General features: G+C 37.5%; 2 protein-coding genes across 5 annotated transcripts; one reads left to right on the top strand and one right to left on the bottom strand.

Annotated features, from left to right (window-relative positions):
* Nucleotides 1–420: 420 nt before the first annotated feature.
* Nucleotides 421–2,870, top strand: LOC18608600 (putative GPI-anchored protein At4g28100). Its single transcript, XM_007043386.3, has 2 exons — nucleotides 421–1,566; nucleotides 2,281–2,870. The coding sequence occupies exons 1-2, from the start codon at nucleotides 934–936 to the stop codon at nucleotides 2,617–2,619; spliced, it is 972 nt and encodes a 323-aa protein (XP_007043448.1). The 5' UTR covers nucleotides 421–933; the 3' UTR covers nucleotides 2,620–2,870.
* A 2,676-nt stretch (nucleotides 2,871–5,546) lies between these two features.
* LOC18608597 (equilibrative nucleotide transporter 3-like) lies at nucleotides 5,547–10,162 on the bottom strand. Of its 4 annotated transcripts, none has more exons than XM_018115721.2 (11): nucleotides 9,980–10,162; nucleotides 9,790–9,830; nucleotides 9,083–9,192; nucleotides 8,886–8,990; nucleotides 8,001–8,156; nucleotides 7,626–7,769; nucleotides 7,409–7,514; nucleotides 6,618–6,790; nucleotides 6,371–6,531; nucleotides 6,041–6,299; nucleotides 5,547–5,945 (listed from the first exon to the last, which is right to left on the bottom strand). In XM_018115721.2, the coding sequence occupies exons 3-11, from the start codon at nucleotides 9,116–9,118 to the stop codon at nucleotides 5,838–5,840; spliced, it is 1,248 nt and encodes a 415-aa protein (XP_017971210.1). In that variant the 5' UTR covers nucleotides 9,119–9,192; nucleotides 9,790–9,830; nucleotides 9,980–10,162; the 3' UTR covers nucleotides 5,547–5,837. The 4 variants fall into 4 exon arrangements, with proteins under 4 accessions (XP_017971210.1, XP_017971212.1, XP_017971214.1 ...); XM_018115723.2 differs by having other exon boundaries at nucleotides 9,083–9,188; XM_018115725.2 differs by lacking the exons at nucleotides 9,790–9,830; nucleotides 9,980–10,162 and adding an exon at nucleotides 9,433–9,747.
* Nucleotides 10,163–11,387: the final 1,225 nt, after the last annotated feature.

The raw sequence follows: 11,387 nt of genomic DNA, 5'->3' as shown, positions 1-11,387 counted from the left end.
GTTCAGTGAAAAAGGGAGAAAAAAAATCATATAGGCTGGACGTGCAATAGAAGAGCTAGGGAGCATAGAATCTCATAGACACACACTAGCAGATACCAACTAGCCAGTAAAAAAAAAAAAAGTAGTCGCGGGCAAGCAATGACAGGAGGTGAAAGGGAGGGGGCACTTTCATATCATGCTATACTATCAGCCAGGAGAGGATAGAGAATGAAAAGGAAAAGGACACCACAAGCAGCCAATTCCTCAGACGGACAGCCTTTCTTTTCAAGCTCCAAAACCAAACGAATCTCTTCTGTTTCTCAATGGACCCATCTCTTTTTCGCCCTTTCCATTGAAACTTTAGACTATTAGAACGAGATTTACCAGTATTAAAATAAAGAAAGTTGGAGCATATAGTAGTAATATAAATTAGTGAATGATTACTTTGTTTCCTCAATATGGACCTAGAGAAATCTCTGAAGCCATATCCTCTCTCTTTTCATGTGGATGCTCATATCCGTAATCTGTCATTTCTAATTTTCTAAGGAGAGAAAGGTGGGAACCTCCCGATTGAAGTTGAACACTGAAGAGAGAGAGAGAGACAGGAGACCCCAATTTCTTCATGACTTTCACTCTTCTCCCTCACACCTTTCGTTTTCCATAGCCTGCTTATAGTTTTCAAAGGCCTCTGCTTACAGCTTATCTCTCAACGAGGCACAAAGCACCACTACCTTTGCTACTTCTACCTTTTGAATATCTCTTGAATCTCTTTCCTTTTTCCTCTCTAATATAATAAAAGGAACGATTATAAGAGCAGATTAAAAGTCGTCTCTTTAGCTTTTACCCTCGAACGCCGATTCCCAACTCCCAAGCAAACTTTTTTCCATCTCTTTCCTTACTCAAAAAACACCCTGAAAACCTCATCATCAACGTAGAAAAACAGGATAAAAAAACATGGTTTCCTTTACCCTCATTCCCGCGTTAATTTTTTTAGTTTCTTTCACTATGTTCCATCACTCTCTCGCCGGTTTTCTAGCTCAACCGGTATCCGGTCACGACCAGCCTTTAAAACCGGGAGACTACTCATCCCCAAATACGGTCCCGGCATTTCCAGTTCAAACTGAAGCTCAGGTTTGCCGGCTCGACCTGTCAGCTGAGCTATTCGGCGGCGTCAGCGATGCCTGCGGCCACAACCTGGACAGGAGCCGCTGCTGTCCCGTGTTGGCAGCTTGGCTCTTCGCAGCTCACGCCAGGTACGCTCTGGAGGTGTCGGCTCCGGCTCCAGCGGAATCGGAGCAGCCAGAGCAGCCCATGATGCCGGATGATTCGCAGAAGTGTGTGAACTCGTTGCAGAACGCATTGTTAAGCAAGCGCGTGCGGATTCCTCAGCCAAACGCGAGTTGCGATGCGATTCTATGTTTTTGTGGGATAAGGCTGCATCAGATTAGTTCTTTGAGTTGCCCCGCTGCGTTTAATGTTTCCGGGTTCCGAAACGCGACACCGACAGCTGCCGTGAAGAATTTGGAGAGAAATTGCCGGAACTCTTCTTATGCTGGGTGTACCAAGTGTCTCGGTGCTCTTCAAAAGGTAAGCAGTAATAATGAAAGTTGTTTCCTTTCTTGGTTTATGTTGTGGCTAGTTTATCAATCAGACAATAAAGTTCATGGGAATGCATTAATTCTGAGCTCTGAGTCTTTTGATCTTTTTTCTGGGAATGTTGTCTTAAAACTCGTTTTGGTTCATGAGAAAATAATTGCCCTTTGAGATTCCAATTGTTAATTAATGAATCAATTAATGAAGATGCATTTAATAGTACCTGATAATTGGTCCACATAGGAAGAATTGCATTGCAAAAATTTCTTCCTTTTGACAAGTTTTGAATTTTAGAGGGCATTGGGAAATGGGGGTTGGTTTTGGTTGTGGTTTTTAACATTATTAGCTAGTTTTGGTGTTTGTGAAATTTGGGTTGTAATCAAAATAGTATGTGAATTGGTGATGGTCACATGAAGGAGAGGCTCGAGAGTGGACTTTTTAGGCGGAGGAGGGTTCTTTTTTTTTTTTGCCGTTTCATGAAAGGAACCAAAGTCATTCCGGTAGACCCAAGACAATGACATTGGCATGTGCACCAATGAGCTATCCTTCTACATTGCAAACAATTAGACCCTTCGCTCAGATTTCCTTCCTTATCACCTTTCCCATTCCATGCCACCAGCTCTGTGCTGCGGTGCTGCCTTTACTTTTCAACCCAACCCAACAGGACTCAAGCTCTAAAACACCCTTGGTTGTTGTTGTTTATTACAGCTAAAAGGTGGATACTACAAGAACGGAACGGAAGACAGGAGCACAAGCGAGAGAGCCAGCAAGATGTTCAACCGAGACTGTCAGCTTATGGGGCTGACGTGGCTCCTCGCACGCAACAAAACGGCATACATACCCACCGTTTCAGCCGTGCTGCGGGCCATAATGTACAGTGCGCACCCTCACGAGTCCAAGTGCAGCCCAGATCAAGAGAACATGCCCTTAGCCGTTGATTCTCTGCAGTTCGAAAAGGCCCAATCGTCTGCATCGCCACATCCCTCGTGGGCATCTTTTACGTTCCCGGTTTTACCCCTGATCATTTTGGTTTCTATGTTTGGTTAGTCTTGGGTGGTGAGTGGCACTGTGCTTTTGCCAATTGCCTCTTAAATTTTTTTTGTAGTCCTCTGAGACTGTCGGGGGTTCACGTGAAAGCTTTAGAGCTATCAGACAATTAAAAGAAGGGGCTAATGCGGGGTCATTTTTGTCCTTTTACCCACTGTAAATTTCAGATCGTTTTCAGATTTGTTTGACATGTTGTAGCGGACGACGACGAGGAGCAGCTTTATAAATATATATATAGTTTTTTTTTTGAAGATTATATATATATATATATATAGTTACTTATATTAATTAACCTTTGCCATTTGTTCATCCCATTTCATTTCATTTCACCAATCTTACTGAATTTGTTAATATCACTTTGTTTATGACATAGTAGTAATTGGTTAGTAAAAGTCATTATATTAGTACATAACAACGTGAAGATTCATTGGATTTACCATTTACAAAAACAGAGAGGGCCTTTTGCGCCTGCCCCGTTTGTGCTTGAAACCAATAATTTTAAAGGCAGATAAGATAAGATGCCTTTTGGGGCTCTTAAAACAAGACTGCTTCAAATCGAGATTTGTTCCAGTTAGCATTTACTAATTGAAGGAATCAATTTCAAGAACAACTTAGTAAGAAGGGAATCCCTATGACTGAGTATGTTGGTCGCCTAGTAAATGTTTTAATCAATTTCAAAACCATAAACAGCCAGTTTAATTCAATTTATAATTAGTTTTTATAATGGAGCAAATTCTGCTTCGCGAATACAAACAAAAAGATCATGTCCAAAGTTGGACCGTTTTTGTAAATTGATGTTTAAAATATATGGGAGGTAACAATGTTCAAGAGAGTGATTTCGGTCGAATGTCGTCGCTACGCAGTATCACTTTCCAAAGGATGCTGCTCCCGTTTACCGACAGCCACAACACACCAACAAGGGATTTTTATCAACTTTTTTTTTTTTTTCAAATGGAGGCTATGGATTAGAAATATTTGGAGTTGGTTATCATTCCAAAATGTATTTATTTAAAAGGAAACAATTTTTAAAAATTATTAAACAGGATATTAAACTTTTATTTTGCCTCGGTTAAATTATGAAATCAGTTCTTATTCTTTATCAAAGTAGTAGATTTATTTCTCTACACTAATTTGTAAAAATCGAATCTCTATGTTTTTGAAAATTAACAATGTTAGTCTAATTGTTAACAACATTAAAATTATTGTGTTTTTTATGTTGATGACATTTTTTTTCCTGATGTTACATTAAATATGTTGATGTAATTTTTTTTTTATCTATTTCACAATATTCTTTTCACGGTTTTAAATTATAGAGAATAAATATTCAAATCTTTTATGCCTCACAACACTCTTTTCTTAAATCTTAGAAACTTATTTGTATTTTTTATCTGTTTCTTTTCCAATTTCATTTAAAATCATTACTTCACACTGAATAATTTCATATCTACACTTATAAAATTCATATCGGTACTTGGTTACATCATATCAACACTAATGTAGCATCATTCGTGAAATGTTACATTATCATATCATCATATTTAATATCATATCAGTAATAAAATATCACGTAAACACAGACAAACGTTATATTATTATAGATGATAGAAAATTTTTAACACATAAGACTGATACTGTTAATTTAAAAAAATGCAGTACTTAATTTTTAAAAATTATTTTACAGGAATTAAATTTCTCATTTTGAAAAAGTAGTGGCCTTTTACTTTTGATTTTAAATTGCAGCTCTGGCAAAGAGAGTAACGGAGATAGAAGAAGAGAATCGCAGAGACGCGTCGCTGTTGGCATAACGCCATCGAAAGAGGCTGAAAACAGCTCGATCCGACCTGTGACGCCAAATCTGTCAATTTCAATCTTCTATCTCTATCTCTATGCCCCCTGAGTCCCCTCCCAATTTCAATGTACTGAGGCTCTTCAACCCAATTGGACGAGCACATCCTCTTATTTGATTGGGTGGCTGCCCAATTGGCAGTCGCATTTGCTTTCCTTGGAACGCAACATCTTCAGAACTATTCAACTACGCCTTAATATCTAACACCAATGCTTGAATCTTGCAATCTGAGTAATTCCTATTTACATCTTTTATGTTTATACATTTGTATAACACCTTTGAATCAGTTTCTACCAGAGTCATTTGAAAATTTTTCATGCTTTGCCAACCTGAGTCCTGCCATAGCCATTGCCTCAGTTTCTATGCTTGAGCCTGCATTAATTTGTTTATCAACCCCACTTAATCCAATACCCTTAGTGTCCCTAATGTCAATTCCAGTAGCTAGCAGCTCTAGGAGGATTATCATGAAATGCTCAATCAATATTTACTTTAACCCATCCTTCTCTAGGCCCCTTCCATCTGCCCTGCCGTTCTGTCATTGTTCCCAGTAGCTTGATCTCCTTTTTTCTGCTTTAATATATCACCATACCCAGTCATGGGCGTCCTTATTTCTTTTTGACTAATAGTTTTAGTCTCATGTGCAATATTAATAGATAAAAATAAATTACGAGTTTTTAAAGTTTAAATATGAAATAAAAATTTACCTATAATTATAATTAATCCAAAATTGTAGCTTCCATGGTAGGTACCAGATTGAGTTGACGCACGAGTTTACGCCTTCAAATGCTCATAGTAGACGACAACAGTTGGTGGGCTACCTGTACCGTGTGTTGTGTCAGAATTTTCTTGATTTCTGAATGCTCAGTTAGCAAGTTTGGTAGATGTAGAATAAAGCCCGTTTCAAAACGTGTTGGGAGTCTACCAATTGGGGTCATGCTGTTGATTCCACGCCAAGATGGCTTTGGGCTTGCCAGTAGAAGACAGACGGCAAAGGATTCCTTTGCCCCAAGCCATCCCAACCATTGGGACCCAAAAAGTCCAGTACACTCTCACCAAAATAACTAAAATACCTGAAACAGCCTTGAGCCTTGCAAATACGGGCTTCTTGAGTCCTCTTCACTGCAATTATGAAATGATTAATATATAGAAGACAATGAACATGAAGTTGAGAAAATTTACAAAGCAATATGAATTTGGCACTATCTCTATCTGAATACGAAATTTAAGCATCGCTGCTTGTAGAGTCTTCAACTATTGAACAATTTCACCATGTCACCGAGTTTGAATAGATGAATCAGTATTTCGAATTTCACCATCCGTTCAAATGAGAAATGTGGTCTTTCATTCTTAATACCAGCTTTAGAACCTAAGTTTACCATCCCTTGCCTATGAGCCATAACCAGTCAAGTGTGACCCCTGCGAAGATGCCGCCTATGAGAAACAAAACAAGCAAATTTCCCAGTGCATTCTGCTCTGGTCCCTGCAAAAACCAGATTCCATTTAAGTTTTAATTAGAAAACTGTCTACAAGTTTCAGAAGTTGGCATGTTTCAATTAATAGCAATAGGCTACAAACCTTATAGCCCTTGGGTGCAGAAGTAAGAACGCAGACAGTGAGGTAACCATTAGTTAAGCCCAAAAAGCATGTTAGCATGATCATCCAGCCTTGGTCACCGTATTTAGCTGTGAAATAAAATGCTGGGATGAGCAAGAAACGAAAAAGTATCACTGTTGTCAGACCTCTCCTTGATTCCAGCTTCAAGAATTTCACTAGTGGAATGTATCTCCCAATAAGATCCCATACATTGTACATTGCTATCAAAACAAGCGCATACCTGAAATGTCACGAGTGTAAGTACATATTACACGCTTAGAAAGAATAGCAATGTCACAAACAAAAACTTACCAAGTGCCTAAACTGTGCTTTCCAGTATCTTCAGACAAAAATCCCGGAAAAATAGACAACGTTAGCACATATATCAGGAACATGTCAAGAGCATAATCAATGTTCTCAAGCAGTAACTTTTTGTTGCTCAGCCTTTCCTGGTGTTTTTGGTCTTCCTCAGCCTACAGGAAGACATCGATTGTTATAAAATTCTGAATTGAGAATTACAAGGAGCATTTTATGTATGACACTAGGCAAAAGGACATACAGTTTGGGGCAATGTTTGGATGCCACCAGCAGCCAGGTCAGCTGCAACAGTTTTAGATCCTTCAGAGGCTGCCTTGGAGCGGTAGTACTTGACAATGGGTAATTTTGGGAACACATATGCATAGAGAAGAACACAGAGAAGCTCAAAAAATGCAGAGATGGCAAAGAATAGAACTGCACAGGGGTGGGGTTAGATACAGAAAAAATAAAATTAGTCTCTAGTAAACCAAATTGAGATGAATCCCCAAGACAAGTACAAAATAAAGAAGGAATAAAGGCCAACAGTGCATTTTTCAGTCAATTGCAATAACAAGAAATGCAAGATATCATAACAGCATAAAGCATTTCAAGCTGTAACCATGTTTGAGATACTGCATCATCCGGACTGACCAATCCTATACCAAAAAAACCACCTATAATTCTAGACGTGCTCTCCTAAACGTTCAGCATTTATTGAATGATAATTTGAAATTAAACCATGGACTTTAAAGTGAGTTATCTTTTATTCTTTATTTTATGATGCCATAGAGAATGGTAGGAAGCATTCTATAACACAAATTACTCATCACTGTCCCAATACAATGGTTAATGGAGATCAGTAAAATTATGAAACAACAGGCACAAGAAAATGACACTAATGACTTGCAAGTTGATTAATAGTCAAGCTTAATTCAATTTCAGATCTTTAGGCTATAATTAACAAAAATACTAATGGCATTACAACAGCAAAGATGGATTTTCTTTTCTCTTCCTTTGTGATAGGGCATAAAACATAAGGCAATTTGAACATACTGGCTCCGTTGCGAAGACCATCCTGCGAATTCTCAAATGCTGCTTTTGTGATTAACCTCAAACCAGAGGTTATAACCCCTGATGCAGCCAAACCAGCGACAAATGACTGAAGAATTCAAAAAATACAAGGACGAAAATATCATAAAGGTTAGTCATCAGATAATGAGGAGAAAGGAGAGTTCATTAACATGTAAAAATGTCAATCCCTCATACTGACTTGAATAAATTCAGGGTTCATGTAGGAGAGATCTCCAATCATTCCACCTTGCACATGAGCATCTGCAACCCCAAAGGCACCACTGACAACACAAATTCCGATGAAAGTTCCAATTCCTCCTTTTCCAGAAGTAGCTAAATCCAACTATATAAAAAGTAGAGGAGAGAAATCACAGTCTTCTCAAATTATATAACTTTGAGTTAATGAAAAAAGAACATATGAAAAAGTTTAGGAGCATGAGGAGTGCTTCAACTGCCATTCTCAATGTAAACCTATCATGTACCATGATACCTGTATGATACATCTTTTGTTATGCAAAATGAATGTTAGGAGAACTGAAGGATCAAAAGAATGAACTCTATGAACAATACTTACAATTAGAACGGCCAGGGAACTTAAGAAAAACAGGATATATCCAAATAGATTCCTTCTTCTTGTGTTTATTTTTGCCTCATTGTAAGCCAGTATTGCAAGTGTTCCAAGTGCAAATGGCTGATAAACAAGAGTAAGGACCCTTGAGGGGTGATAATGCTGCACTAGGGAAAAGAAACTGGGTTAAATGAGAAGAGCAATTACAAATATCACCAAGCATCCTTTCAGCTAAAGTAAAGCAAAGCAACTCTGGAGAGTGGAAGTGTTCTGCAAGATGAAGAAGCATGAGTTGCAAAATTTAGAATTTAACAGTTAGATGGAAGAAATGTAATGCATTATAAAGCATATAGATTACGATATTTAAGAACAATGATAGTAATTATAGATCACCAGCCGAGAATCAGGATACAATCAGACAATTTGCAATCAATTGAAAAACTCCTTGTTTGAATAAACTAAATGTAACAAGGCTGGGGCATCAAACCCATTTGCAAATTTTGTGTGCAGATTGACAAAGTGCTTGATGAAAGTACAACAGCATTCCCTGGCTTTCTGTTATTAAGGTCTCCTGAAGAACCTAAATGCTGATTTACGAATTTAATAAAAGTCTGACATTGGCCATTGACAATGTTTTCAAATGACAAGATATAAAAACTTGTTTAAATGTCAATGATTTATTCTGGGCTAGATGTGTTAATTTGATGATTTTGCTACAGACTGCGGAGTGGCAACAAAACTCTGTTCAAGCTGCAATCTTTTGACGATTCTCTATCGTAGATTAAAGGTGTGCATTTTTATAACCATGGCAGACCATCACAGTACCACAACCATGAGAAATAATTAGAAAAGTCAACAAAAGAGTGTAAAATTAGGATATCAAAAAATTACCGGGAACAAATAACCATAGTAATCTTCTATTGTAAGCATACTATTCCAGGAAAAGAGGCAGCCATTTCCAAGAAGCCAACACACAACCATTGCTGCATACTTCCCCTATATGAAAGCAAATGCTTATCAGATTCAATGGAGTTCGTTGTCCAGCTAATTTTCTTAGTTAGAGGAATAAAAAAGTTGAATAATAAAACCTCAAGCCTTTGAGAAGCCTCATCAGGGAACACCATAATTGCTTTCTATGAAATGCCTCGTACAGCTACTTGGAAATAAAGCTGCTTACTATCCAACGATCATGATCTGTCTACAAAAAAAAGGTCAAGCATTTATAATCCCCCCCGTGTAGTATTTAAGGAACCTATTCTAGTTATATTTGCACAGGACCACACATCAATTTCCCTACTCTACTATTTAATAAGAATTTCCAGGGCACTTTTACAAATCATTCTTATCTAATCAGAAAAATTAAAAATATAGGAAATTCTACAATCCCAGTATGAATCCAACTCCACAATCTCATAGGATAGAAGTCAAAATCAAATACCTCATCACTCTCACAGTAGAATCAGTTATTGTTGAGTATGAACTATTTCACCAAACTTAATCACCTCTTCTGGATGCAGCGTGGCAAGCCGAAGCCAGCAATCAAAAGGTTGACATTCATCACGCAATCACAAAATGCTAATAGTATTTGTTATGAATAGGGAAGGCTTTTAACCAGAAGCACCGAAGATCAGGTTCATTCATAATTCACGCTTTTATGGGAAGAGCGAAAAGCATGGAGTTTCCGATTATTCCGTACATTACCAAAGTGCAGAAAAAAATTTTTTGTCTACGAGACATGGATAGCACTCAATTGGAAAAAGAAGGTGAAAGCAAAAGCCAGAGAGATTCAACTTACTTGTTAAAGAGATTCTTTTCACGTTAACAAGAATCTGGGATCTGTAAGTTTATTGATTCAGTTTCATCAGAAATACAATATGCCGAGAGATTCTTGACAAGGATAATAAAACAAACCGCAAGTTTTGAAAAAAAAAATATGTAAAAAGTCCACTTGTGGTTATGTCATATGGAAGAAAAAGAATACATACAACATTCACACGTAAAGCAGTGTTACCGACGGTGGGCTGTTTCTTATTTCTATCATCCAACGAAACCGAAAGTGATGGAAACTCCTTTGTTTGGCCGCCGGTTTCCAACGTTTTTGACGTTTCTGGATCTGTGTTACCCTTTCACACGTGTTTTGCAGCGTACAGTTGACCAAAATGAAACTTTCAGATAAGATTTTCACCTATTGTATTTTATTCTTTCTTTTCAAAAATATATTAGCCTGTTTGGTTTGTTTTTTTAAAAGTTATTGAGCAGTTGGAGTATTTAATTGTCAATATAATTGTTAATTGCCACTACCTTCATATATTAATGTTAACCAAGTTTTGATTTTACGTATGCAACGACTATTTGAGATATCTCTAAAATATTTTAATTTTGTCCATTTATTTACACTTTATTACCTCACCATTTCTTCTCTTAATTTTTCAATTAACATCACTAAAAGAAGGTGTGTAAATTCAAATCGGATCGAAAAATTGAATTGAATTGATGTAAGTTCAGTTTTTTTTGTTTTGTTATTTTAGTTAAATATGTTCGATTACAACGGTTTAATCAATTTAATTTTTGATTGAAAAATTGTCAACCAAATTAACCTAGATAGAAAATACTATATAAAACGGGATATTTTTATTGATTACACAAATTTTTTTTCAAAGGAATTCTAATTTATATTATAACTAAAGTTTAGGTGTGAAGGTAACTTGTTGCTCTTGGGAGGCTAACTTGTGGAAGTAGTAGTTCTTTCAACTCAGGCACAGACCCTTCAACTAGGAACTTGGCCAATGGAACTCATTTCTTGAATACGTTAGAACAACCCAACCTCATCTTTTTTATTCTGACAGGACTATTTGGAAACAAACTACGAATGGACCCTATTCGCCATCCTCCTTTATTAAGCTCTATTAGGTGGAATGTGGAGAACCCAAGTTGTCTGGACGCAACTTCGAAAATGCTTTGCCCCCTCAAAAGTTTTTATTTTCACCTGGTAGGTTATCATGGCAAAATCGCTACCAAGTATGAGCTCCACAGAAGAGGTCTCCTTGAGGCTAATGCCGTTCTCTGCACAACGTGTAGCACCAAGATTGAAACCCTTTCACACCTCTTTTTCACTTGCCTTGTTGCTTGGAAAATATGGATGAACAACTGCAGTCTTTGGGGACTCAAATGGGTCCATCCTAGTGACGCTACCAACTTCTTTGTCGCATGGCAGCACACCATCCCTCTTTCAGGCGCCGCTGAGATTTGGAATAGGCTTTTCTTTTCCCTTATTTGGTCATTGTGGCTTTGTAAGAACGAAATTTTATTTCAAGGGAAGCACCTCGACACTGATAAAACTCAAGGATATTATTTTAGTAAGGTTGGCACACTAGTGTAAAGCTAAATGGCCTT

This window comes from Theobroma cacao, chromosome 2 (genome assembly GCF_053813885.1).
Source record: "Theobroma cacao isolate CCN51 chromosome 2, ASM5381388v1, whole genome shotgun sequence".
Classification (NCBI taxonomy): Eukaryota; Viridiplantae; Streptophyta; class Magnoliopsida; order Malvales; family Malvaceae; genus Theobroma; species Theobroma cacao.
This window is presented reverse-complemented; position numbering and strand designations above follow the sequence as displayed.